Source organism: Nicotiana sylvestris, chromosome 8 (assembly GCF_000393655.2).
Source record: "Nicotiana sylvestris chromosome 8, ASM39365v2, whole genome shotgun sequence".
NCBI classification, from domain to species: Eukaryota; Viridiplantae; Streptophyta; class Magnoliopsida; order Solanales; family Solanaceae; genus Nicotiana; species Nicotiana sylvestris.
In genome coordinates this window covers 1,662,236-1,689,738 of record NC_091064.1, presented here as the reverse complement: position 1 = coordinate 1,689,738, position 27,503 = coordinate 1,662,236, and the positions used below count along the sequence as shown (strand labels likewise).

The 27,503-nt window shown below is 38.5% G+C and overlaps 2 protein-coding genes and 2 non-coding genes across 5 annotated transcripts; 2 read left to right on the top strand and 2 right to left on the bottom strand.

Moving 5' to 3' along the window:
* Nucleotides 1-1,405: 1,405 nt before the first annotated feature.
* On the bottom strand, nt 1,406-5,487 carry LOC138874466 (uncharacterized). Its single transcript, XM_070152914.1, has 6 exons — nt 5,143-5,487; nt 4,603-5,025; nt 3,014-4,224; nt 2,674-2,926; nt 2,322-2,518; nt 1,406-1,877 (listed from the first exon to the last, which is right to left on the bottom strand). Exons 1-6 carry the CDS (start codon nt 5,485-5,487, stop codon nt 1,406-1,408), a joined length of 2,901 nt encoding a protein of 966 aa, XP_070009015.1.
* An 835-nt stretch (nt 5,488-6,322) lies between these two features.
* On the top strand, nt 6,323-6,429 carry LOC138876660 (small nucleolar RNA R71). The gene has a single exon (XR_011402002.1). It is a non-coding gene; the product is annotated as a small nucleolar RNA R71 (small nucleolar RNA).
* Nucleotides 6,430-10,768: 4,339 nt separating this feature from the next.
* Nucleotides 10,769-10,840, top strand: TRNAE-UUC (transfer RNA glutamic acid (anticodon UUC)). Its single transcript has one exon. It is a non-coding gene; the product is annotated as a tRNA-Glu (tRNA).
* Nucleotides 10,841-19,950: 9,110 nt separating this feature from the next.
* LOC104245969 (pentatricopeptide repeat-containing protein At3g16610) lies at nt 19,951-24,588 on the bottom strand. 2 transcript variants are annotated; one of them, XM_009801682.2, is made up of 2 exons: nt 21,485-24,588; nt 19,951-20,827 (listed from the first exon to the last, which is right to left on the bottom strand). In XM_009801682.2, exon 1 carries the CDS (start codon nt 24,563-24,565, stop codon nt 22,151-22,153), a length of 2,415 nt encoding a protein of 804 aa, XP_009799984.1. In that variant the 5' UTR covers nt 24,566-24,588; the 3' UTR covers nt 19,951-20,827; nt 21,485-22,150. The 2 variants fall into 2 exon arrangements, with proteins under 2 accessions (XP_009799984.1, XP_009799985.1); XM_009801683.2 differs by having other exon boundaries at nt 19,951-21,550; nt 21,700-24,588.
* Nucleotides 24,589-27,503: the final 2,915 nt, after the last annotated feature.

The following is a 27,503-nucleotide window of genomic DNA, read 5'->3' as shown; positions in this document are numbered from 1 at the left end:
TACTACTTTGCCTCTAGCAATAAATAAATAAATTACTCCATATAACGATAAAACTCTTTCCCATTTAAAATCCTATAAGTACAGTTCTTTGAAACACTGTAGATAGATTTTGAATAAAATGAAATTCTTTTAAAATAAATGTAATATATAGGTACACGTGTATGTTTATTTAAATAACAAAAAAGAGTTTACAAAACCAAATAAAAGTTTACTTACATATATAATAAAGTAAACATACATGCTGGAGAAAGAAATATCACAAAATCAGTCAATATTAAAAAAAAAGTTGTTTCTTTTTTCTTTTTGAAGAATATTTGTTTGAAGAGTCAATTTGCATAAATGGACATCAAACAAATAACAAAACATTGGCTATACAATTGCTATCATTAATTTTAATTTAGCACATTCAAGGAATTGAAGGGTATAAGCTGAAACCCCTTCATTTAGCTATAGTCAAGCCAATATTGCAAGGGTATAATATTTTTTTCGTTGAAGAATATTATTTTGAATCATTATATTATGTGAAAGATTTTTTTTTTCAAACTCAACAAGAGATAAATTGGTTTCTAATTGATAGTTTCTATAGCGACTTTTAAGTGCAACAAAGAGTATATATATAGAAAAAATTGGTATGACATGAAATATTTTTTTTTTAAAATGTAAACAAATTATTTCAAAAAAACTCTTTACTTTTTTAATTCAAAGATAATAAGAAAAGATATTTTTGAACATTAGTAGAGAGTTTTAAAATTATTATAATAGAAGTTATATCATGGATAAACTCAAAAAATCGAAATCTTATAAAATATTTACATAATATCCGGCCATATTTTGTTTACTTTTTATAGCTAATATAAATATATGATATATTGACAACATACAATTATAAATAGACTACTCATTACACTAAGTTATGGAAAAGAAAGAGAAAAGAATAGAGAAGCTGACCTTGAGGATGAATGGAAGGGATAGGTTGTGGAGAGAGAGAGATGGAGAAGAAAGGAGGGGCAACAATGGGGGTTTGAGGGATATGAGATGGTGTGAAAGAGACAAGAGAAGAGAGAAGGGGATGGGGGTTGCGGGTGGTTTGAAGAAAAGAAGGATTTGGGGGAATAGTGGGGGGTTAGGTTTATTAAATGGGGGGGGGGGGGGGGAATTCTGCACTTACCTGGCCCGCGCTGGTCTACCGCGGTCCTACCGCGGTTACGCTGGGACCGCGGTAGACCTCTTTCAGAGGGGGTATTTAACCGCGGTCGGACCGCGGTTACGCTGGGACCGCGGTCTGGGCGTGTTCCTGCTACTTTTTTTTATTCATGAAGTTATGCATTACACTTACAACACATTCGTGGGTTGCCTCCCATGCAGCGCCTGATTTAACGTCGCGGCACGACGCAGATGATCGCATTTAAGGCTCGCTCGACCTCTGTGGTTCAGTCAGGTGTAGCTCAGACACTTCCTTTGGTTCGCTCATGCCCACATATAGTTTCAATCTCTGCCCATTGGCTCTAAATGTACGAGAGTCTTTTTCTGTGGCAATCTTGACAACACCTGAAGGGAAAACTTCGGCCACTCTAAATGGTCCAGACCATCGTGACCTGAGTTTACCCGGAAATAGCCTTAATCGTGAGTTATAAAGCAACATCATATCTCCAGGATTGAAATTTTGCTCCACAATGTTCTTGTCGTGCAACATCTTCATTCTTTCCTTGTACAACCTTGTGCTCTCAAAAGCAAGATGTCTGAACTCGTCGAGCTCATGCAATTCTGTGATTCTCGTTGTGCCCGTAGCCTCGATGTCTAGATTCAGCTGTTTCAGTGCCCACCACGCTCTATGTTCAAGTTCCACTGGCAAATGGCAGGCCTTCCCGAACACCAACCTATATGGTGACATACCAATCGATGTTATTAAAGCAGTTCTATAGGCCCAGAGTGCATCATCTAACTTTTTCGCCCAATCAGTTCTTATGGCGTTCACAGTCTTGGTTAGCACACTCTTTATCTCTCTGTTGGACACTTCAACCTGCCCACTAGTTTGCGGGTGATAAGGGGTAGCCACCTTGTGGCGTACATCATACTTTGCAAGCAACTTCTCGAAAGCTCTATTACAGAAGTGAGTGCCTCCGTCACTGATAATCGCTCTTGGTGTCCCAAATCTAGTGAATATGTTCTTCTTCAAAAACCCCACCACCACTCTTGCATCATTAGTGGGCAACGCTACAGCTTCTACCCATTTGGACACGTAATCCACAACAACAAGTATGTACTTATTGCCATAGGAGCTGACGAAGGGACCCATGAAGTCAATCCCCCAGACATCAAACACTTCCACCTCTTGAATTGGGTTCATGGGCATCTCATGGCGACGGGAAATGTTCCCGGTCCACTGAAATTCATTGCAGCCCTTCACCCATTGGTGCGCATCTTTAAACACTGTTGGCCAAAAGAATCCGGCCTCAAGCACTTTTGCAACTGTCCTGACCCCTCCAAAATGTCCTCCATAAGCCGATGCGTGACAAGCCTGCAAAACAGAAGATTGTTCTATCTCGGGGACACACCTCCGGATCATATTGTCAACACAAATTCTAAACAGGTAAGGCTCATCCCAATAATACATGCGGCAGTCACGATAAAACTTTTTCTTTTGTACAGATGAAAGGTCATAGGGAACTATACCGCAGGCCAGGTAATTTGCAAAATCTGCATACCATGGCGCTTTCTCAAGACTAGCAGCGAGCAGCTGCTCATCTGGAAAGGTTTCCAGAATATCTTCAACCTCAACTGCATTTTCAGCATCTCAAGTCGTGATAAATAATCAGCGACTTGGTTCTCTGTGCCTTTATGGTCACGAATTTCAAGGTCGAATTCTTGCAGCAGCAACACCCAATGAATCAGGCGCGGCTTAGACTCCTTCTTCTCAATCAAGTACCTGAGAGCTGCATGATCAGTGTATACAATTACTTTAGAACCAATCAGATATGATCTGAACTTGTCGAAAGCAAACACCACAGCCAACATCTCCTTCTCAGTCATAGTATAGTTCAGCTGGGCTCCACTCAGCGTTCTACTAGCATAGTAGATTTGATGCATCAGCTTGTCCTTCCGCTGTCCCAGCACTGCCCCCACTGCGTAGTCACTGGCATCACACATGAGTTCGAATGGTTGCTCCCAGTTGGGGGAAACAATGATAGGTGTTGTGACTAGTCTCTTTTTCAGCTCCTCGAATGCTACCCTGCAATCATCAGAAAACAAGAAAGGGTGATCTTTTTCTAACAACTTACAGAAAGGGTTGGAAATTTTTGAGAAATCTTTTATGAATCTCCGGTAGAAACCGGCATGCCCAAGGAAGCTTCTGATTGCTTTGACTGAAGTTGGAGGAGGTAGCTTTGCTAATACATCCACTTTAGCACGATCCACCTCAATTCCTTTGCTTGATACCCGGTGCCCTAAGACTATGCCTTCTTGTACCATGAAGTGGCACTTCTCCCAGTTCAGAACCAAGTTAGTCTCGCTACACCGTTTCAGCACACGCGTCAGATTTATCAGGCACTCATCAAATGAATTCCCCACCACTGAGAAGTCATCCATGAACACCTCCATTATGTCCTCTACCATGTCAGTGAATATGGCCATCATACACCATTGGAATGTGGCGGGTGCGTTGCATAGGCCAAAGGGCATCCTCTGAAAGGCATAAATGCCATAAGGGCAAGTGAAAGAGGTCTTCTCTCTGTCCTCCGGTGCAATAGAGATCTGGTTGTATCCTGAGTACCCGTCCATAAAACAAAAGTGTGACCTCCCTACCAGTCTGTCTAACATCTGATCAATGAAGGGAAGTGGGAAGTGGTCTTTCCGGGTGGCTAGATTTAGCTTTCTATAATCCATGCAAATTCTCCAGCCCGTGACTGTTCTTGTAGAGATCAATTCATTGTTATCATTCTTAACTACCGTCATGCTGCCCTTTTTAGGTACACATTGAACTGGGCTAACCAAGCTGCTGTCAGAGATTGGGAAGATAATTCCCGCGTCTAACCACTTTATTACTTCCTTCTTCACCACTTCCTTCATGTTAGGGTTCAGCCTTCTTTGGTGTTCCCTGGAAGGTTTGTGTCCCTCTTCCAGTAGAATTTTGTGCATACAGTAGGCGGGACTAATCCCCTTTATGTCTGCCATGGTCCACCCAATGGCAGTCTTGCACTCCTTAAGTACCTGCAAGAGTTGTTGTGCCTGCACATCTAATAAACTAGATGAGATAATAACAGGTAATGTGGAGTTAGGTCCAAGGAATTCATACCTGAGATGGTTGGGCAATGGCTTTAACTCCAGCTTTGGTGGTTCTTCGATAGATGGCTTGGCTGGAGGAGTCTCTCGATTTTCCAAGTGCAAGGGCTCAAATTCTAGAGTTCTATCCCAGAACCCTCTACCCTCTAATGCCAACACCCATTCCGCCAGTTCCTCTCCATTCACCTCATCCAAATTCATTAAACATGCAGCAAGGGGGTCCTCAATGGTTAGCACCTCATCATCAGTCTCTACGATTATATCCACGACATCAATAAGAGAACAATTGGCAAATTCACTTGGTCGCCTCATAGATTTCTGCACATTGAATGTTATCTCCTCATCGTTCAATCTCATCTTGAGCTCCCCAGTTTCACAATCAATGAGTGCTCTCCCTGTGGCTAAGAATTGTCTTCCCAAAATTATGGGAATCTCTTCATCCACTCTGCAGTCTAAGATCACAAAATCTGCAAGGAACACAAATTTCTCTACCTGAATTAGCACATCATCTAAGATACCAGAGGGTAGTTTCACTGTCCTGTCAGCCAGCTGCAACAACATAGAGGTGGGTCTAGCTCTTCCAATGCCCAGTCTCTTGTAAATCGCCAGGGGCATAAGATTGATACTGGCCCCTAGATCACATAGTGCTTTATAAAAAGCAAAATTACCAATAGTACATGGAATTGTAAAGCTCCCTAGGTCAGACAACTTTTCTGCAATTGGTCTAGTCACCACTGCACTACATGTCTGAGTAAGAGTAACTGTGGACAAGTCTTGGAAATCAAACTTTTGGGACATCAAGTCCTTCATCATTTTTGCATACCCAGACATCTCCTTCAAAGCTTCAATCAATGGTATGTTTACCTGGATTTGTTTCGGCATTTCGAAGAACTTCTTGTATTGTTCCTCCTTTTGGTACTTAGCCAGCCTCTGAGGGAAAGGTGCAGGAGGTCTCTTCTTCCCAATCAACTGGGATTGATCCTTATCAGCTGCTACATCAACTACTGGTTCCTGGACTATCTCAGCTTCTTTCTCGGTCGCATTCTGAATGCTACTTTCTTCCTGGGCAGGCTGGACTGGCACCTCCGTCAGTTTCGTTGACTCATCCAACTCAATGGGTACTGGTATAAGTGTCTCAGCTTGTCTAGTTTCTTGAGCCCTCACTTGCTCTACATCCAGATCTCTGCCATTACGTAGACTTACCGCCATCAGCTGTTTTGGGCCTTGATCTTTTGGATTTATCTAGGTGTCTGCAGGTAGTGTCCCATGAGGACGATTGTTCAGAGACATAGAAATTTGGCCTACCTGCACTTCAATATTCTTGATTGCAGCATCATGTGCATCCACTCTCTCATTAATCTTTGCATTAGACCCAATAACCTGCTGCATCATTGCCTCAAGTTTAGCAAAACCATCTTCTTGCCTTCCACCATGCTGTTGCTGAGGAGGGTGATACCCCTGTTGCTGATTCTGATTATTATATCCCTGTGGTCTTGGGTAAGGTGCCATATTGTTAGGGGGTCTCATACCTCCCATGTTTCCATTGTTGAACTGTGGATGGACTGGCCTGTATTGTTGATTTTGCTGGCCCCAATTCTAAACACCCTGTCTCTGGCCTCCATAATTAGACACATAATTCATGTCTTCAGGGTAGTGGTGATGATCATGTTCTGCATTCCATTGGTTACCGATTGGCTGACTAATGCAAGATGCGCACAAACCCCCATTGGTAGTATCTACGATGTGTACCCGCTGCTTCTGCCCTGACTCTTCCACTTTTTTGGTGAGTATACTCATCTGTGTCAATAAGGTGGCCATATTTTCAGCCATAGAGTTGGATGGATCTAAGGGCACTGAGTGAAGCACTGGAGTGATAGGTGCATTCCTGGTTGTCCATCCTAAATTTTGTGCCATCTTGTCAAGCAGACTCTGGCCTTCTCTCCATGTTTTTCTCAAAAATGCTCCACCAGCTGAAGTATCAACAATGTTCTTCACGCTGTCTGACAATCCCATGTAAAACCGCTGCCCCAACATCAGATCTGGAATACCATGGTGCGGGCATATAACCAGCATCCTTTTAAAGCGCTCCCATGTTTCATGCAGTGTCTCCATTGGTCACTGTTTAAAACTCAAAATTTCATCAATTTGTTGAGCAGTCTTATTGGGTGGGTGGAACCTGTTATGGAATTGCCTGACTAACTCATCCCAAGTTGTTATAGAATTTATGGGAAGTGAGTTTAGCCAAGTCTGGGCAGCTCCTGTCACTGAGAATGGAAACAATAACAGCTTGATTGCTTCAGGAGTTACGTTGGGCTGCCTTTGGGTTTTGCAGATAGAGAGGAAGTTCTTCAAGTGCTGCTGAGGATCTTCAACTTGTGACCCCGAAAATAGTCTCTTGTTCTGCAACAAGTGCAGCATGTTATTCGTAATTTGGAATGACTCAGCCTGTATCTGCGGAACTACAATGGCTGTGGACAGATTTTCAGCTGTGGGTTGTGCCCAGTCATAGAGAGCAGCCTCTGGCACTATTGGTACCGCTGGGTTTTCCTCGTGATCCCCTATGACTGTTTCGAATTGTGCAGTTGTTGGTTGTTGTTTGTTTTTACGATTAGCCCGATTCAAGGCCTTGAAAACTTTCTCGGGATCTGATAATGCTTCAAATACTTCACGAGATCTCGATGTGTTTCTAGGCATGCACCTGTGCAACCAAGTCAACAAACGTTAAAATTTCAATGTAAAAATTGGGTTTAGAGAAAAAATGACTACAATAAGAATTTTTGTACTTCTTTCAATTGTAATTGATAACACCGTTAATTCCCCGGCAACGGCGCCAAAAATTTGATCACGCCCAACTATGCCTTATAAAAGGACAATGCGGACGTTGCAAATATAACCTGAGCATTTATGCCCAGAGTCGAATCCACAGAGAATTAACCTATCAATTACTTTCGTTGGACTTACTAAATTTTTTAGAATCAACTTTCCCAAACGTTGTGAATAACAGTTGATGGTATATTTAATAACTAAGATTGAAAGTCAATAAACAGTTGTAAACTAAATATGCTTAAGTTGTGAACAATAATGAGAAGGTGCTAAGGTAGTGATTTCCCCTATTGATGGAATCCCTTTTGTTTATGTTTCATATAGATTTACCAACACATCTCTATCAACCATGAACACTCTTTTTACCGTGAATCTCTCCCTAGTAATCACGATAATTTACTAGACGCACTCTCCCGAGATACGTTAGCTGGCTTTGTTTATTACAATTCACTTTAGATTGCACCCAAGACTTCGTTATCCCAAATCCCGCCTTTAAACCCGCAGTTATAGATCCCTCTTATACTTTGGGAGTGATGTTGTTCAACAATTACCTAAATATGCACTCTCTCCCGAGTTATGCATACTAAATAGGCACAGCTAATTGAGGATCCTGTCAATTAACTACAACAAACACGTAGTTGAACAAATAGAGATTAAACTGACAAACTATATTAACATAATCAAGAAGTTCATCCTTCAATAGGTTCCATCAAAACCCTAGACAAAGGATTTAGCTACTCATGACAATGGGTAAATAGACTATGAAAATATTCATGATCAAAATTGCCAGAAAAATAAAGAGAAGAAGAAAATATGATGTTTGGGTGATCTCTCACACTTGTTTTTCTTGCCAAAGTACTCTAAATATATTTTATGCCTCCCTTGGGCGAGTTCTATTGTTTAATATAGGGTTTTGGGCTAAAAATCCCGTATTTTGCACTTCAGTCCCTCAATTTTCCGCTTCCTATCGCGGTCCTACCGCGGTTACGCCAGGACCGCGACCAACTAGCCTCTCAGAATCCGCAACAGCCTTCTGTCGCGGTCCGACCGCGGTTACGCCGGGACCGGGACAGTCCATCTCCAATTCTGGTTTTGCTGCCTTCACGTGGTGCACTTAGCGGATATTGTACGATTGGCCTCTTTTTCTCCATAATTGATCCCAAAAGTACTCCATAGACTTCTTTTATTGTATATAGCCTGCAACGCATGAAAAACACTAATCAGAGCATTTTGTTATCACTTTTTACCATAAAAACTATTCAAGAAGGTGGTTCTTTAGGGCCTAATTATAGTCCAATTCACATATTATCAATTATACACATATTATATATTGATTATATATAAATTACACATCATTCAATTTTTTAATTTAAGTGGTCGGGTGAGCACCTATTTAGGCTGATTAGATAAAGCTAAAAGAAAAATATAAAATAATTTCAACCAAAGAATAAAAATATAATTAAAGTTCATATGTAAATAATTTTTATTAAAACTCATCCTTTTATAGTGAAATAAATTAATTTTTGTAACAAAAGAAATAATGACATAAAAAAAAAAGATAAAAGAAAATAAATATTGAAAAAATGTTAGAAAGATCTAAAAACGAGAAATAAAAGATGACAACAAATTTCTTCTTATGTTTCATCTTTGTTGAGTATAAAAAATTTGAAAGTTAATCTCATCGATTTCAAATATTTTTTTTTCAACTCAAATACATAGATTATAAGATAAGGATATCTTCGAATATTTTTTTTTAATTTATATTATGTGTCATTTTTAAAAAATTACTATTACTAACAAACTGATATGATATTCGAATTTGAATTGGAATGCAATTTGAGTAGTTTGCATTGAGGTTAAGCCAAGTATGGTGTCGAAAAATAAAATGCTTGCCAATTTTAAGACAATATATGCAATGTTTTATAATAATAATCAACTAATTTAACATTTAATGATTCAAAGAATTTTTTTTTTTTGTATATATAGGGTATTAAAAATTCAAATTCTGGGGCTAGAGATATCGATAAACTTATAGTGGAGTCATACTGAAATAAATCCAGTCAAAGAATCATTTAAATTTTTAGATAGCCGATTAAAGTGAATTTTAAATTAAGGATAATATCTTCACTTGCATCATTATAAAGATAATCAATTATAATATATATATATATATATATATATAAAGTTTTAGAAATTGAAATTTCAAAATAGAAATATTTTTTGAAAGATAAAATCATACCAAATAAGAGTTCAAGTCGTAGTATAAGAGTCACGTCGTAATCAAAGAATCGTTTATATCGTGTCAACCTTTGTGCTTTGCCATAAATATGAGTTATTATTTCACTTTGTGGCTATTTTTAGGTTCCAATGACACCTATGAGAATAGTGCAAAAATAAAATTATCACTACGAGAATTGAGAAAATGTTAGTCTTTTTCATGTAGTGTTTCTTAATTAATACCTTACGATTATCTATAATTATTTAGAAGGTTTAAATGTTAAGGTTATTTAAATATAATTCAAATAACTCAGATATTTAACATGGTTAATATCAAATATCAAAATGGAGTAAAAAAATTCACTAGCTACATAATTTTTTATATTTTTAGATAGCCAACTAAAATGAGTTTTGAATTAAAATAATATTTTCAATTACATTATTAGAAAAATAATTATTATTGAAAAATAATGTTTTAAAAATTGAAATTTTAAGAAAGAAATATTTTTTAAGAGATATCAACACACCAAATAAGAGTTCAAATAGTAGTAAAAGAGTTAAGTCTTATCCAAAGAGTCATTCATTGTCTCAACATTTGATTGTTTTGCCATAAATACGAGTATTATTTTGTTTCCTGACTATTTTTAGGATCCAATGACACCGCAAGAATGATATCAAAAAAGAAAAAATAGAAGAAATGGTTAATTTTTTTCATGTAGTTAATATCCAATGATTATCTATATTTACTGAGAAAGTGTAAATTTTAAGATTATTTACATACAATCCAAATAACTTAAATATTTGACATGATTAGTGTCCGCGCATCCGCGCGGGTACTAATACTAGCTAGGGATAAAGTAGGAAGTTTAAAAGTTAAATTGTTTCTAAGTAAGGAAGTATGACATTTTTTTTTGGGAATATATTAGAAAGAAAAGTATGACACATAAATTGGGATAAATGAAGTACTAATATCGAAAAATGTCAATTTTTTTGGGCCCGACTAAAAAAAATATTACATAAATTGAGACAGAGAGTATTATTTTTCTAAATCTAAGTTTGATTTTCTTAATTAAAATATACGGCTCGTGTATGTTCGCATACGGCTCATTTGCTGTAACAGACGTGACTAAACGAATGGCATGGATGCATTAAATAAGTAGTGACAATACTTATTGTATTTGGTATTTATACTAAATCATATTAATTTATTCTAATTAATTAATTTAATAAAGTAAGAATGCAAAATAATTAAAATGTTTAAGGGTTAGAAGTCTTCATTTAAATACATGTCGTCCATCTATTGCTATGACGTAAATATTGAGTGCGGGTAAATTTTTAATGGGTGCACAAAATGTAGTGATCATTCTTAAACTTCTTACGATGATCATTGTTGTCAGTCCCTGTGATTTCGATTATAAATATTAAATGCTGGCAACAAATTTCAACATAATCCGTTATCGTCCAGCGGTTAGGATATCTGGCTTTCACCTAGGAGACCTGGGTTCGATTCTCGGTAACGGAAATTTTTATTTGGGTCCTCACTGTACAGCCCCTTAATATCGTAACGGAAATTTTTTATTTGAGTCCTTACTGTACAACCCCTTAATATCTGAAATCTATAAATGCACTTCAATTTAAAAAAAAAAAGGTATTGTCTTGCTAAAGTGCTAGTTCTAAGTTACTGTTCCGGTTATATGGGTTTTGAGGTGTTTTTTACTACTCAAAACCAACCAAATGAAAACAAATGGGGTGAAAGGCGGCTGCCATTTTTGTGTGTGTGAAAGAGAGAAGCAGAAAATTCCGTTACAGGGAATCGAACCCGGGTCTCCCAGTCACAGTTCCCAAAGTTTCCTCTCTCTCCTACTTTCTAGGTTAGGAGAGCTTCCCCCCGGCGTCTTTCATGGCCGGAATTCAACTAATTCTCCTCAGCGATCACCTTATGTATTTACTGATTACTGTTTTTAATCTCCTGTATTTACTGATTACTGTTTTTAATCTCCTGTATTTACTGATTGCTATTTTTAATCTCCTTGCGATTAAGTCGAGTATTTTGAGCAATGTCCAGCATGAAGGAGAACATTATCTACTTTGCAATGGGATTCAAATCTTATGAGATAGAAAGAAGGCCAACCATTGATGAAGACTGATTTGAGTGGACTGAAAGAGGCATAGACTTTATTAGAAGGATTACTTTCAACAAAAAGACAATGTTGTGGTTGTGTGGGTCCTCACTGTACAGCCCCTTAATATCTGAAATCTATAAATGCACTTCAATTTTAAAAAAAAAAAGTATTGTCTTGCTAAAGTGCTAGTTCTAAGTTTCTGTTCCGGTTATATGAGTTTTGAGGTGTTTTTTACTACTCAAAACCAACCAAATGAAAACAAATGGGGTGAAAGGCGGCTGCCATTTTTGTGTGTGTGAAAGAGAGAAGCAGAAAATTCCGTTACAGGGAATCGAACCCGGGTCTCCCAGGCATAGTTCCCAAAGTTTCCTCTCTCTCCTACTTTCTAGGTTAGCAGAGCTTCCCCCCTGCGTCTTTCATGGCCGGAATTCAACTAAATTCTCCTCAGCGATCACCTTATGTATTTACTGATTACTGTTTTTAATCTCCTGTATTTACTGATTACTGTTTTTAACCTCCTTGTGATTAAGTCGAGTATTTTGAGCAATGTCCAGCATGAAGGAGAACATTATCTACTTTGCAATGGGATTCAAATCTTATGAGATAGAAAGAAGGCCAACCATTAATGAAGACTGGATTGAGTGGACTGAAAGAGGCATAGACTTTATTAGAAGGACTACTTTCAACAAAAAGACAATGTTGTGGTTGTGTGGGAATCTGAAAGAAGCTTCAAAAGAGAGGCAAATTGTCAAAAGATGGAAAAGTAAAGACCAATACTCATAGACCTTTTGTGCAAGAAACTTCAACAAATATGGTCGCTACATTTCCATAATCAGGGTCCATAACAGGGGGAGATCAGTTATTATTGTACCAAAAGTGACTTTCAACTCAGGATGGTCAGAAATAGCGACAAAGATTGAGAGGTTCATTAATGGCGGGGAAAGAAGGAACGCATCAAATGCTCTTAGGGTGGCCGAAGAGGGTTTAATGTTCTCAAACACTGTCAGAAATCTAAGTGGGCCAACAGAGAGATGAATGAAGCAGAAACTCAACAAGATGGTGACATAATCCATATAAAAGGAGTCCAAAGCCACAATGAGGTTTGGGCAGATGTCTGGTGGGATTAATAGCAGATGGAGACTCAGAACTAGTAACCCTCTCGGAAGTTCGAAGATGGACACTAAAGCTCTGGGTACAAGCAAATGGGATTAACATATACGAAATGGACCAGAATAGATTTCTGTTTGAATTCTCGTAAAAAATGGCTACTGAATTTGTGATGAAGAATGACTAGTACTGGAAGAAAGAAAAAATGAAGCTTCAATGGTGGAATCCAATGGTGGGTACGATGCCGAAAAACAAAAGAATAGAACATACATGGATTAGGTTATTAGGGCTTCCTCTTCATCTACGGTCTCCTAAAGTTTTCAGAGAAGTGGGGGAGGTCTGTGGAGGATGGCTAGAGACGGAGGAAGAAATAGAGCTTAAAAACTATTTGAAATGGACTAGAATTAAAGTGAGAGGGGACGGGTCATCGACCCCCAAAACAGTGAAAATTGAAAGTGACGGCGACATCTTTGAGATTCAAATATGGTGTGAGACTCCGGTGAGATTTTCTGAGGGGGAGAAGGAAGAAGAAGAGGGCTATGTCCAGCAGGTAAAAGGGAGGGTTCCAAAACAAAGGGTAAAAGAACTTAACCTAAATAAAGGGGGTGGGGCTCGAAGAGTTAATCAACAAATAAAGCACGTGGGTAGTTCCAGTGAGTGGGATTTTAATAAGTCACGTGACCAGTCACGTGACGAACCTTTAGCAAATATTAAGACTGCTCTGAGAAGGAGCTTGGGCCCAGACTCATTGGCCCAAGTGATTTATGAGGAGAATTTTTTTTATAAGCCTATTTCTCATTATAGACCTGATCCAGTAAGTGAAGAAATAAATGCTCTTCAATTTAGCCTAGCGGTAAAGGAACAAAATAACGTGACAAAGGAACTGCCTCACAGAGGCGATATCATAAGCGAGGAAAAAAATGAAGAAGAAGAGAAATAGAAAATGGACGAAGACAGCAAATACGGAGAACTCCAAATTGCTCATTTAATTTTGCATGCAACAGATAATGACGGAACCATGGATTGGGCAATTAAAGATGTTGAACCACTTAATCAACAAATTCTAGAGGAAGAAAATGATCTGGACTTCGAGGTATCCATATGGGTTCACCAGAATATCATAAAATTGAGCAAGGAATTTGAGGTGGATTTCAGTGGGTGTGAGCGAGAAGCAATGGAGCTATTTATGAAAATAGATAGTAGGAGACAGTCCAGCAGAGGGAAAGCAATTACACAGTCCAGCCAGACACCAAAAAGGAAGGGAGTCAAGGAATTAAAGGCCTTAGAACTTAGGAGTAACTTCAAAAGCAATGGAATGAGAAGCAGGTGGGGTGGGGGGTGGGAGGGTCCATATTGATGTTTAATCAATGATTGTGAATATTTTGTCATGGAATGTGAGGGGGTTGAATAGAGTGAGGAAAAGGAGATTGATTAAAAGTTTGTTACTCAAATGGAAGGCAGGGATAGTGTGATTACAAGAATCAAAAGTAGAGGGGGATGTCAGGGATTTAATGAAGGAATTATGGGGCAATAGATGGGTTAGACATGTTCAACTTGAAGCTAGTGGGACAAGAGGGGGAATTATAGTTATGTGGGATGATATAGAGTGGGAGGGGGAGGTGGTTGGTATTGGAGCTCATACCATAACTTGTAAACTTTCAGGGAAACCTCAGGAGTATACTTTCTATATATCAGGAGTGTATGCCCCAAATGACAGGATAAAGAGGGAGGAAGTCTGGTGGGAATTGGCATGGGTTAGAGGTCTATTTGAGGGTCCTTGGGTGGTTTGTGGGATTTCAATATAGTGAGGTTCCCTTCAATGAAGAGTAATTGCTCCAGAATATCAAGAGCAATGATGGACTTCTCTAGCTTCATAGAAGACATGGAGCTTGTAGATATCCAACTAGCTGGTGGAGAGCACACACGGAGGAAGGGAGATAGACATTTATTAGCAACCAGACTGGACAGATTCCTATTCTCAGCTGGCTGGAATGAAAACTTCACCAACATAAAACAACAATTGGTGCAGAGAGTGTTTTCAGATCACTACCCTGTAATGCTTCAATCAGGCTCCTGGGAACCAGTCAAGTCATACTTCACGTTCAAGAATTGGTGGCTTCAGACTGATGGGTTCATGAGCAGAATTGAAGAGTGGTGGAAGTCCTTTACTTGCCGAGGAAGACCAAACTTTATTCTGGCTTTTAAACTCAAAGTCTTAAAAGTAAAATTAAAGGAGTGGAGCAAATCAGTTGAGGGTAACCTAGCCAGGTAGAAATCAAACATCCTCACTCAATTGGTAGATTTGGAAAAGGTACATGAACAAAGAGGTCTTTCTGATGTGAAAATCCTAACTAAAACATAACTGTCCACGGAACTTGAGGAGATTGCAAATCGAGAGGAAGTAGCTTGGAGCAGAGATCCAGGACATTGTGGTTGAAAGAGAGAGATAGAAACACAAAGTTTTTTCACAGAATAGCAAATGCCCACAGGAGATACAACCACATTGACTAGTTGATGGTGGAAGGGGAAACTCTTCAAAATCCAGAAGATATTGAGAGGGAGATCATCAGATTCTATAAGAATTTATACATTAGAGAAGAGGAATGGAGGCCATCAGTAACTAGTAGGAACCATCCAAGGATCTCATCAGAAGATAATTCAATGCTTCAAAGTCCATTTGAAGAACATAAAATATGGGACAGTGTGAGGGCATGTGCAGGAGACAAAGCACCTGGTCCTGATAGGTTCTCAATGGCTTTCTTCAACAAGTGTTGGGAGGTAGTCAAGGATGATGTGGTTCCAATTTTTGTGGCTCTAATTCCAAAAAAGGTGGGGGCCAAAGAATTAAGAGACTTCAAGCCTATCAGTTTGATAGGCAGTATATACAAGACAATTTTAAAGCTTCTAATTGAGAAACTCAAAAAGGTGATCAACAAACTGGTGGATTCACAACAAATGGCTTTCATCAGGGGCAGACAGATCATAGATGCAATCTTAATAGCTAATAAATGTATTGACACAAGGAAAACAACCAAAGAACCGGGGATGATGTGCAAGTTTGACATCGAGAAAGCATATGATCATTTGAATTGAGAGTATCTTCTTAATACTCTAAGAAGGATGAGCTTCAGAGAAAGGTGGATTGGTTGGATACGATCCTGTATTTCAACAGTAAGCTTCTCAATCCTGATCAATGGGGCCCAACTGGTTTTTTCCAATATCAGAGGGGGCTAAGACAAGGGGATCCTCTTTTCCCCTTTCTGTTCATTATTGCCATGGAAGGACTAAATGACCTGGTAAAGGTAGCACAAACAAATGAATGGATCAGAGGCTTCAAAGTGAGTAGTAGAGCTAATAGTAACATGAGGATATCACACTTGCAGTACGCTGATGATACCTTGGTGTTTTGCGAAGCTGAAAGTGAACATGTAAAGATTCTGAGGGTGATCTTCATTCTATTTGAAGCTTTTTCCGGGCTCCACATTAACTGGCAGAAAAGTTTCATCTGCCCAATTAATGAGGTGCCAGGTATCCAAAACTTGGCCAACATTCTGGGGGGGGGGAGGACAGTAAGGGAGCTTCCGACTATTTATTTGAGGATGCCTTTGGGTGCAAAAAGTAAGGCAAAAGGAATATGGAACAATGTATTAGCGAAATGTGAGAAGAAATTAGCAAACTGGAAAAATCAATACCTATCCATGGGAGGAAGACTAACTCTGATCAACTCTGTGCTTGATGCCATGCCTACATACATGATGTCCTTATTTCCAGCTCCAATCTATGTGATAAAGAGAATTGATGCTATGAGAAGAAACTTTCAGTGGGAAGGCAACACTGGAAAAAAGAAATTTCACCTGGTGAAGTGGGATGTCCTGACTTCCAGCAAAAGGGCAGAGGGTCTAAGAATAAAGAATTTAAAAGTGCAAAACCAATGCCTAATGATGAAGTGGCTACGGAAACTGGCGGTAGAAGATCAAACCTTGTGGATAGAGGTCATTAGGGATAAATATGAAATAAAGGAAACTGGACAACCAAGTCAATGAGAAGTCCATATGGTGTCAGCTTGTGGAGATCAATTAGAAATCTTTGGTGAAAAGTGATCAACAAATCAAAGTTCAAAGTAGAAAGTGGAAGTAACGTTTCTCTGTGGAATGACAATTGGTTAGGACAAGGATCCTTGAAGGATCTATTCCCTGACATTCATGAACTGAATCAGCAACAACAAGCAGTTTTAGCAGAGGTTTGGACAGCCCAAGGATGGAGCCTCACTTTCAGGAGAAGTTTAAACATTTGGGAGATCGACAAGCTGACTGAGTTTTATAGGGTCTTGGAACAATTCACTGGAATCAACTCAAGCCAAAACATCATCATGTGGCAAGGGAATGGGCAAGGAAAGTTCTCAGTAAGGAGTGCGTACAAAGAATACAACCTTGCAAACAATCAAATTGGATATTGGCCATGGAAGATGATATGGAAAGTCAAAATTCCATATAAGGTCACATGCTTCACCTGGTTATTAGTAAAAGATGCTCTCCTAACACAAGATAACTTGACAAAAAGGAGATTCCAACTGTGTTCTAGGTGTTACTTATGTGGGGAGCAGGCAGAGACAATCAACCATTTTTTTTTTCATTGCAAATACACTATCCAGATATGGAGGATCTTTATTAGTCTAAGGGGAGTTCCATGGGCAATGCCAGAAAGAGTCCTTGATATTCTAGCTAGCTGGAATAAAGAGGGAACACTCTCGAGAGACAAATAAAGATGGAGAATTGTCCCAGCTTGTATATGGTGGTCAGTATAGGAAGAGAGAAATCAAAGATGTTTTGAAGGAAACCTCAACAACATCTAGAAGATAAAGATGAAATGTGTAGCTCTTTTTTATTTTTGGTGTAAAGGAAAGCTTTTGGAGGATCATGAATCCATCTTAGATGCCTTAGATTTAGTTTAAGAAGATCTTGGGTGAACAATGACCTTTTTTTGTTTATTTTGTATGGACACTCACAGTGTAACTATGGGTGACTTCACAATTTCAGTGAAGTCTTCATATTAATATACAAATTGTTACCTTCTCAAAAAAAGGAAGAGAGAGAACAATAGTCATGGAGAAGCGATAACTATTATTTCTTAGTTCGTTTTTTATGGGCCCACAAAATTTTAGGCGACTCAAAGTCGATCGCCCAATTTCATGCAGATGACGTGGACTATAACACACGAAAATTTGAAAATCATGCTGAATTTCTGTTTTATGGCCGTAAAACGCCAAAACAAAATGATGATAACTATTGTTCTGTAGGTCGTCTTTATGGTCCGGAATTTTTTTAGGAGATTCGGAGCCGACCGCCTGAATTCATGCAGATGGCATGGACTATAGCACACGAAATTCTGGAAATCGTGTTGAATTCCTATTTTAGAGCCCTAAAATGCCAAAACATGAGGAACGGTCATCACAAAGCGATTATTCTTTAGGCCGTTTTTTGTAGTCCGGCAAAATTTTAGGAGATTCAGAGCCGGTTTCCCGAATTCATGCAGATGGAATGGGCTATAGCAAACGAAAATTTGAAAACCATGTTGAATTCCTATTTTAGGTCCCTAAAACGCCAAAAACAAAGAACACTCATGGCGAAGCGATGACTATTGTTCCTTAGATTATTTTTGGTGGGCCAGCAAAATTTTAGGAGATTCGGAGCCGGTCGCCCGAATTCATGTTGATGGCGTAGACTATGCACATGAAAATCTGGCAATCATGTTGAATTCCTATTTTTTGGCCCTAAAACGCTAAAAAAACAAAGAATGGTCATGGCGAAGCGATGATATTGTTCCTTAGGTCGCGTTTGATGGACCAAAAAAATTTTATGCGGTTCGGGTCCGGTCGCCCAGATGCATGTAGATGGCTTGGGCTTATAACACAAGAAAATCTGGAAATCGGGCAAAATTTTAATTTTTTGGCCCTAAAATGCCAAAAAAATAAGGAATTATCATGGCAAAGCGATGACTATTCTTTCTCAGGTCGTTTTTGATGGGCCGACAAAATTTTAGACGGTTCAACTTTGTTCGGCCCGATGCATGCAGATGGCGTGAGCGATGACTAATATTCCTTAGGTCGTTTTTGATGAGCCGATAAAATTTTAGGCGGTTTGGGTCCGATTGTCCGGATGCATGAAGTTGACTTGGGTTATAGCATACAAAAATCTGAGAATCAGACGGAATTCCATTTTTTAAGCCCTAAAATGCCAGAAAACGTGGAATGATTATGGCAAAGCGATGACTACTGTTCCTTCGGTCATTTTTTTATGGGCCGGCAAAATTTTAGGCGGTTCGGGTCTGATCGTCCGGATGCATGCAGATGGCATGGGCTATAGCACACGAAAATCTAGGAATATGGCGGAATTCTAGTTTTTTGGCCCTAAAACGCCAAAAAACTAAGAACGATCATAGCGAAACAATAGTAATTGCTTCGCATTGATCGTCCTTATTTTTTGATATTTTAGGGTCATAAAATAAGAATTCATGACGATTTCTAATTTTTTGTGTAATGTCCACGCTATCTTCATGAATTCGAGTGATGGGTTCGTTAATTTTGTGGGCCCATCAGAAACGATCTAGTGAACAATAGTAATTGCTTCGCTATGACTATTCCTTATTTTTGCCATTTTAGGACAATAAACAGGAATCCAGGACGATTTCTAATTTTTCGTGTGATAATGTCCATGTCATCTTCATGGATTCGGACGATGGGCTCTGCAACACCTAAAAGTTTGTGGGCCAATCAGAAACGGCCTAATGAACAATAGTCATTGTTTCGCCATGTTTGTTGCTCTTTTTTAGCGTTTAGGCCCATAAAACAAGAATTCAGGATGATTTTTAGTTTTTCTTGTGCTATGTTCACATCATCTTCATGAATTCGGGCGACGGTCTCTAAATCGCCTAAAATTTTGTGGGTCATTAGAAACGACCTAATGAACAATAGTCATCGCTCTGCCATGATCATTCCTCGTCTTTTGGTATTTTAGGGCCATAAAAGAGGAATTCAGAATGATTTCTAATTTTTCGTGTGCTAATGTCCACGCCATCGAGCGACGAGCTCTGAATCGCCTAAAATTTTGCGGGCCCATCAGAACAACCTAGAATAATAATCATTGTTTTGCCATGTTTGTTCCTCATTTTTAGCGTTTTAGGGCCATAAAACAGAAATTTGGAACAATTTCTAATTTTTCGCGTGCTAAAATCCCCGACATCTTCATGAATCGGGCGACAGGCTGCGAATCGCCTAAAATTTTATGGGAACCAAGAATAAAATTTAGCTGTATTAATCAATTCTTTTAGTAATAAATTGACTTAATCTGATGATTTAATCAACATTAGCAAAGGAATTTCTCCAACAAGAATACTGAAAAAACAATTGGCTAAAGAATGAAGCTGAACAGATTTCATTTGCTAAAGAATATGATGTTTGTCTCTTGTCAAAATTACATTCAATTGGGATCTATTGTTGCAACTAACCGTAGCCTCATCTATCTAATTTTCAGTGATACGGTATGAATGACGTGTCTTTCCTAACTCTTCTAGTGTACAAACTGCAAAATTCAGGTAAGTTCTTCACAAAACTGTGAAAGAAAAAGCCTCAGATCCTACTCAAACGAGAAGTAAGATCAACAAACACATCCTCCCTGCAGGGAATTGTGTCACCACCCACCAGATGATCAAAGCCAAATTCTTCCTCAACTTGACTAAGCAAATCTTGAAATAAAGATTGGCTCAAGAACGATATGGAGATTACAAATCTCTTCTTCTACTTCTCCCCAACATAAACAGCAAAATGGCCCTTTGGAATATCTCCAGTTGTAGAAGACTTCTTGATTATACGAGGCATACTGAGAGCCATGACCATTTAGTTCAATACAGATGAGCAAATAAGGATGGGAATAATTAATAAGGACCTTGAGATCAAAGAAAAGTTTTATATGGTTTCAGGTTTTGCTGAGTGTTGTTATAGTAAACCCCTCTTGGTATGTGTTTATATAGGCCAATGACAAGTTGTACAATCCTACTAATGTGCATTGAAAAGGCTTTGTGTAGGCACCAGCTAAAGACAATAGAACCTGAAGTATCACATGGTTTTGCCTTCCAACTAATTGTCATACTAATTAGACTTTGAAAGCAGAAGGTCCCACTGATGTTCACAACAAAGAACAGATTGATAAAACCTCATCTATCTCGAAAATGGTTTATGGACCACCTCTATCTATTTCTTGATGTTATATCTATGAGGGCATATCCTGAGAATTTTAGACAAAAATCAGATAATGCATAGTGCTAAAGCGATGGCTCAGGATACAAGTTGGTTTCGACCAAAAAAAAAACTAGTCTTATGTTTCCAGCTGCAGTTGAGTACTTATAAAATGGTCAAATTATGACGATTAATTATTGGAAATAATAGAGAATTGGAGTAATCTAAGACCAACTATGTGCATTCCTTCCAGTTTTGGAATGCTTGCTGCTGGAGCAAGCAACACACCATATCCACTGATTCCTAAGTTAATATAGCCTTACATGGAAATGCAGAAGCTCAATTTGAAGTTAGAAAGAGAAAGTGTCTTTGTTAAGATGTATAATCATAAATTCAGTTTCGCGTAAATTACTAACTACGAATTTCCTACAAGGAGTACAACTTTGAGAATGGCTTAAAAACATTCTCTCCCCATCTCGACTTATTGTCTTGGGAGTACATAATGAATTTTTGCAGTTGGTAGTAGTGATTATATCAATTTCAAGCAATTGCTTCTAGCGTGATAGATATTTAGGGTGGTGCAAGCTCTCTAAGGTAATATGACCAACTGCGGGAGTAGTCACAACTACCTCCAATCAAATGCTTCCTTACAGTTAATTTGAGTAGATCCTAGTATGAAGAAGCATATAAGGACAGAACTACTCACTTAAAATCACAGCTTGAAGTACTTGTCCGCATAATGGCAGAAATCCAGCATTTGCCCACGATTTACCTGGATGGATTGTTCATGGAGTCAAAACCTTTAACCACTGATGCATGTGCTAACCATGGTGTAGGTTCTATGAAGCTCCAATATGTTACTGATTGACAGTAAATATCAGATTTCCAAGTATTCCAACATTAAGATAAAACTTAACGTACTTGAATTAGTGGACCAGAGTGCACAAAATGAAGAACTACTCCAATCTGGTATATGATCAGCGTGGGATGCAGCACCAAGTTGATCTTCCAGTCAAAATACAGAATTTATACCCCTGATTACACTTATCTGGATCGATGAGACCCTTTACAAGCAACTGAGCAATGTTGTATTCTCAGCACATAGCAGGCACACGCTGCATCCCTCGAATCTTCATCACTCATCATCTTAATGCAATGCAAAATTTTATCTGCACCCTTCATCTAAGAAATGGTTTACTGTCAAATCTACCAAGTAATGTACTCAGGAATTGGTCTAACAGAACAACAGCCAAGATATCAACTGTGAATACCCTGCACCAATCTAGTTTAGTTAGCCAATGTTGCATTAGTAGGTGTAGAAGAAAACTGAATCATTTCTAAATCAAGCAACAAAAATAGTCTCAATCATTCTTCACCAGAAATCCCCGCAGCTGCATATTCCATCTCTGAAATGATGAAATCGACTTGCATCCCTCACTGTAATCTCCCTTTTCGTAATTAAAGTTATGTATTTCAGCGTACTATGGCAGTCAACACAAACTCGCAAATTCTTTGTAACGAGTATGGACTTGCTAGGATCCAGATTTAGCAATGCAAATGCAACTGCAAGCTTCTCGCTGTGATAAAGCAGAATCTGTTCCTTCTCTTCTTCCTCAACATCTTGGTAGACAAAACTGGATTCTGCACTGTACCCCATTTTTTTCATCTCCGTTGAAATCTCCTTCAATTTCTCATTTATTTTAGTGGACTGAGGGTGGGATTGATCCCCACCAGCAAATGCATGGACAACCCCATTTATTTCAATCCAACTACATCCTGGGCTCTTCTTAAAGCCAGAATCCTTCTGCTTAATTCTAATATGAGCAGCGTCATCCCATCTCCCAGCAGTAGTATACAAGTTGGATAAAAGAACAAAATTACCTGGACTTTCAGGTCCTAGATATTGGATCTTGTTAGATACTTCTTCTGCTAGTACAATATGTTTATGGATTCTACAAGCAGCAAGCAAAGCACTCCAAATACGCACATCAGGTTTAAAAGGCATATTCTGGATAAAACCATAGGCCTCATCTAGGAGACCAGCACGGCCCAAAAGATCCACCATGCACAAGTAATGATCCATCCTAGGGCTAATTTTGAATTCTTGACACATGCTGAAGAACCAATATTTCCCTTCAGCAACAAGACCAGAATGGCTGCAAGCAGATAAGAGACCAATGAAAGTTATCTCATCTGGCATTTGAGCTACAGTCTGCATGTCATAGAACAATGAAATTGCTTCCTTTCCATGACCGTGAACTCCATATCCAGCAATCATTGCATTCCATGAGACAACATCCCTTTTATTCATCTTATCAAAGATAATCCTAGCAATGTTGACTTTACCACATTTGGAGTACATGTCAATTAGGGCATTACAAATAGAAACATCCTCTGTAAATCCACGTACTATCGAGTAACCATGGGTGCAAACTCCAAGTTGTAGAGCAGCCAAATGTGAACAAGCTGGTAAAATTCCCATCACTGTTGCAGATTCTGGCTGGACCCCAGACGATTGCATCATTTGGAAAATCTGCAAAGCTTCTTCTGCATGGCCATTCTGAACACACCCTGCAATTATAGCACTGAAAGAAACAGAATCTTTTAAACCCATCTCCTCAAAGAAGTTAAGCGCATCATCTATTCTCCCGCACTTTGCATACATAGAAAGAAGAGTATTACACACCATCAAATCCAAATTGGACCCCGACTTAACAGTATAACCATGCATCTTTCTTCCTCTTCTCAGATCATTCAGCTTAGCACAAGCTCGAATGACAGTGGCAAGCATGACAGGAGAAGAAGACCCAGTATCTTCCACCCTCATGTGGTCAAACAGTTCCAATCCTTCTTGCGTAGAATCACATGTTATATATGCTCCTATCATTGCACTCCACGTGATCTCATTCTTAAAAGTCATGACTCTAAAAATCCTCTTCGCATAGTTCAACAAACCGCATTTTGCATACACATCCAAAATGCCAGTGTCAACAACTACATCATTGACAAAGCCCCTTCTCGTAGAATACCCATGAACCGCCTTCCCTTCACGCAACTTATTAGCTTCCGCAATAGCAGGAAGAATAGCCACAATTGAAGATGAATTTGGTGTTAACCCATTCTCTTGCATTTCGAAAACCAAACCCATCATCTCCAAATACAAACGATTCACCGAGCACCCTGAGATCATCGCATTCCATGCCACAATATCTCTTTTCCACATTCCATCGAACACTTGTCGTGCCTCAACCAATAACCCACACTTGGCATAAAAATCAACCAAAGCTGTACAAATATAAACATCACCATCAAGCCCGTGCCTTTTTACATGTTCATGAATCTTTACACCATTTTCTACATCTTGCATAGCAGAACAAGCCTTGATCACAAAAGGGTATGTATAATTTGTGGGTCTAACACCAGACTCCACCATTTCATAGTACAAGTCAATAGCTTTCTCAAAGGGTCCATTCCAAGCATAGGCTCTAATCATTTGGTTCCATAATATGGTTTTATTATTTCTATCCTGATGAGGAATTTCGTCGAACATATGGCGTGCAAGATCGATTCTACTGCAGGAGATATAAAAACGAGTTAACTTGTCTAGTAGATTTGAATTGTAGTCATTACAGTGATTGTGTTTTAGGACGTGTTGATGGATTGATTTGCCTATTGATAATGACTTGGATTCTGTGCAGGCGTCAAGAAGCGCAAGGTAATTGTAGTAAGGTTCTTGTCTGAAATTCCAACTGATGTTTACTATTCGCCGCGCATTTGCGCATGTCATCTCCCGCTTGGCTTAAGGCTTTTGGTCTCTGTAGGAGAAATGAAATTGCTCTTCTCAAGCTTGAATTTCCTGTGGATTAGAACATGACATGTTCTGGGCCGGGCCCGGGCCTTCGTGGCCAAACGGGCCGGGCTTTGTGGGCCTGGGCTCTGGCGGTCCCGGGCTTCGTGGGCCTAATGGGTGGAACCGGCCCGTGACGGGCCTAAGCTCACATGGTCCTGTGCTTAACGGGCCGGGCTCGTGGGCTTCGCGGGCCTAGCGGTTTTTTTTAAGGCAATTTCTTGTAGTATCATGGCTATATTAAAAATATATATGTAGTATATATGTAGATCTAATTATTAAAATGCTTGACGAAAAAGAAAAATAACAAAACAATAGTAAAACACTAAATTGTCATGCATAATATATTGTCTTGTAGTATATATATTGTATCTTATGTATATATATTATAACTTATTACTTATATATTTTCTTGTAGTATATATTGTATGTTATGTATATATATTCTCTTATATATTTTTTTGTAGTATATATTGTATCTTATGTATATATATTCTCTTATATATTTTCTTGTAGTATATATATTGTATCTTATGTATATATATTCTCTTATATATTTTCTTGTAGTATATATATTGTATCTTATGTATATATATTCTCTTATATATTTTCTTGTAGTATATATATTGTATCTTATGTATATATATTCTCTTATATATTTTCATATTGCCCAGAAAATGCATTTGTAGCAATTTGAAAATGTTCTAAAAAATCTAAAAGAATTTTAACATTCGTCCAATCTTGAGTAGTAAGCATTTCATCATCATCCTCACCACCTACCCGAGAATTAAACGTTGCATTAATTGGGTTTCTATATTCATATGCAACTACTAAACTTTCGTACATACAATTCCATCTAGTCGGGCAAGGTTTAGGAACCTTTCTTTCTCTAAGGCCATATTCATCACATTTTTTAAAATACTCTCTAAGTCTACTTCTACGGTTTGAATAAAAAAGCCAATTAAGAGCCATTCTAACCTTTTCAATTTCTATGTTTAAAATTCGCATACCATCACCGACAATTAAATGATAAATATGACAAATACATCTAACATGGAAAATATTAGTAAATGCAGGATTTAGTGTTGTTGTAAGCATGCCTATAGCACTAGTGTTACTAGAAGCATTATCCATAGAAATTGCCATTATTTTATCGCTAAAGCAAAAATATCTACAAATATCTGCAACAGTGTTAGCTATAAACTTACCTGTGTGACGCGAATTAATTATTCTATATGCAATTATGCGTTTTTGCATTATCCATTCCTCATCTATCCAATGACTTGTAACAGTTAGATAATCACAATCATTACCACTTCTACCAATATCAGTAGTAATAGAAATCCGATTAGGTATATGAGTAAATAAATACCGCAAATATTGTTCATATTCATGTTTGAATTTATAAATATCACTCTTAACTGTTGCGCGAGGCCAACCTTTATAAGTAGGATTAAAAACTCTTCTAATATAATGAACCCAATTAGGATTAGATGCAAAAGTATAAGGTAAGCACATAACAGTAATCATCTTTGCTAATTCTTCACGATCTCTATTTGGATCGTAATATAAAATACCTCCGGTGACAGTGTTAATTCCTGGTTGAACTAGATTTGAACCTGTACTAGGGTTAACCGCAGAATCTACACTTGTCCCCTCTAGCTGCGCTTTCATTTGAAAAAATCTAGCCTTATCTCTAGGGTGTGTTTTTATGTGCCTAGTCAAACTACCTGTGCCGCTACGGTCTCCAGTATATTTATGCGCCATTAATTTCTCACAAGTTTGACACTTAGCCTTATTTTGTTCTCTTACTTGAGTAAAAAAATTCCAAACTAATGATGTTTCTAGGCGTTTAGCAGGTTCTCTATTAAAAGTAGGAGTTTCTACAGGTGGGTCGACCGGTGCATCAGTTGGGTTATTAAGAGGACTAGTAGGTGTATCATCTAAATCCGGTGCTTGGGTTTCATCATCATCCTCATTTTCCTCATTATTTTCTAAGATGGTTTCATTAGGATAAAGAGCATTCATAATTTCATCATCTAATCTTTCACCTGGTGCAACATTATGGTAAAATTCACTATCGGTAAATTGAAAACAAGGGTGATCACTATCAAGAATTACGGAAGGAGGAGGACGTCTAGGTTGGCGACTACTTTCAACTTGCTTATCTTTTCTAGGTCGGGGAGCCGGGGGAAGGGTAGTTGGTTGGCCACTACTTTCACCGGTTTTATCTTTTCCTTTACCAAACATTTTTTTCAAAGTAAATGCCATATTAATTATAATTATGCAAACTAAACCACACAAAAATATATTCTTAAAACGTAAGAGTTGAAACGAGTTTACCGGATTGCCGAACAACTTCTTGAAAATTGAAAATCGTTGAACACTTGAAAACTTCAATTCAACAACTTCACAATTTTTCACGAAATTTCAACAATAAATTAAGTAATTGTAGTAGAGAGATTGAGAGAGATTGAGAGATATTGAGAGATATTGATGAATTGGTGAATAAAAATGAAAGAATGATGGGGTATTTATAGTTGAGAAATGGGGAAAAGTGTAATTATATAAAGTTTGGGGTTAAAATAAAGTTTGGGGGCCACATGACCATTTTTTAAACTTAAAAACGGTCATATTTTCAGCCCAAACGGCTAGATTTTAAATATGGCCGTTGGAGAATTTTAAATATTTTTTTTAAAAAAAATAGCCATTGGGCCCGTTAGGCCCGCCAGGACCGATCCAGGCCCGTCTGACGGTCCCGGGCTCATGGGCTAATAGTACAAGACCGGCCCGTCACGGGCTTCTCAGGACAACCAGGACCGGCCCACCAGGCCCATTAGGACCGCAGGCCCGGTCCGGTCCGGTTCAGGCCCGACCC

Coding starts and splice junctions, on each gene's coding strand:
- LOC138874466 (XM_070152914.1), bottom strand. CDS start 5,487: ATGGCGGTAAGTCTACGTAATGGCAGAGATCTGGATGTAGAGCAAGTG. Junction 5,026..5,142: donor AAATGCCGAAACAAATCCAG/GTAAACATACCA, acceptor ACTCTTACTCAG/ACATGTAGTGCAGTGGTGAC. Junction 2,927..3,013: donor ACTATGACTGAGAAGGAGAT/GTTGGCTGTGGT, acceptor TGCAGCTCTCAG/GTACTTGATTGAGAAGAAGG.
- LOC104245969 (XM_009801682.2), bottom strand. CDS start 24,565: ATGACATGCGCAAATGCGCGGCGAATAGTAAACATCAGTTGGAATTTC.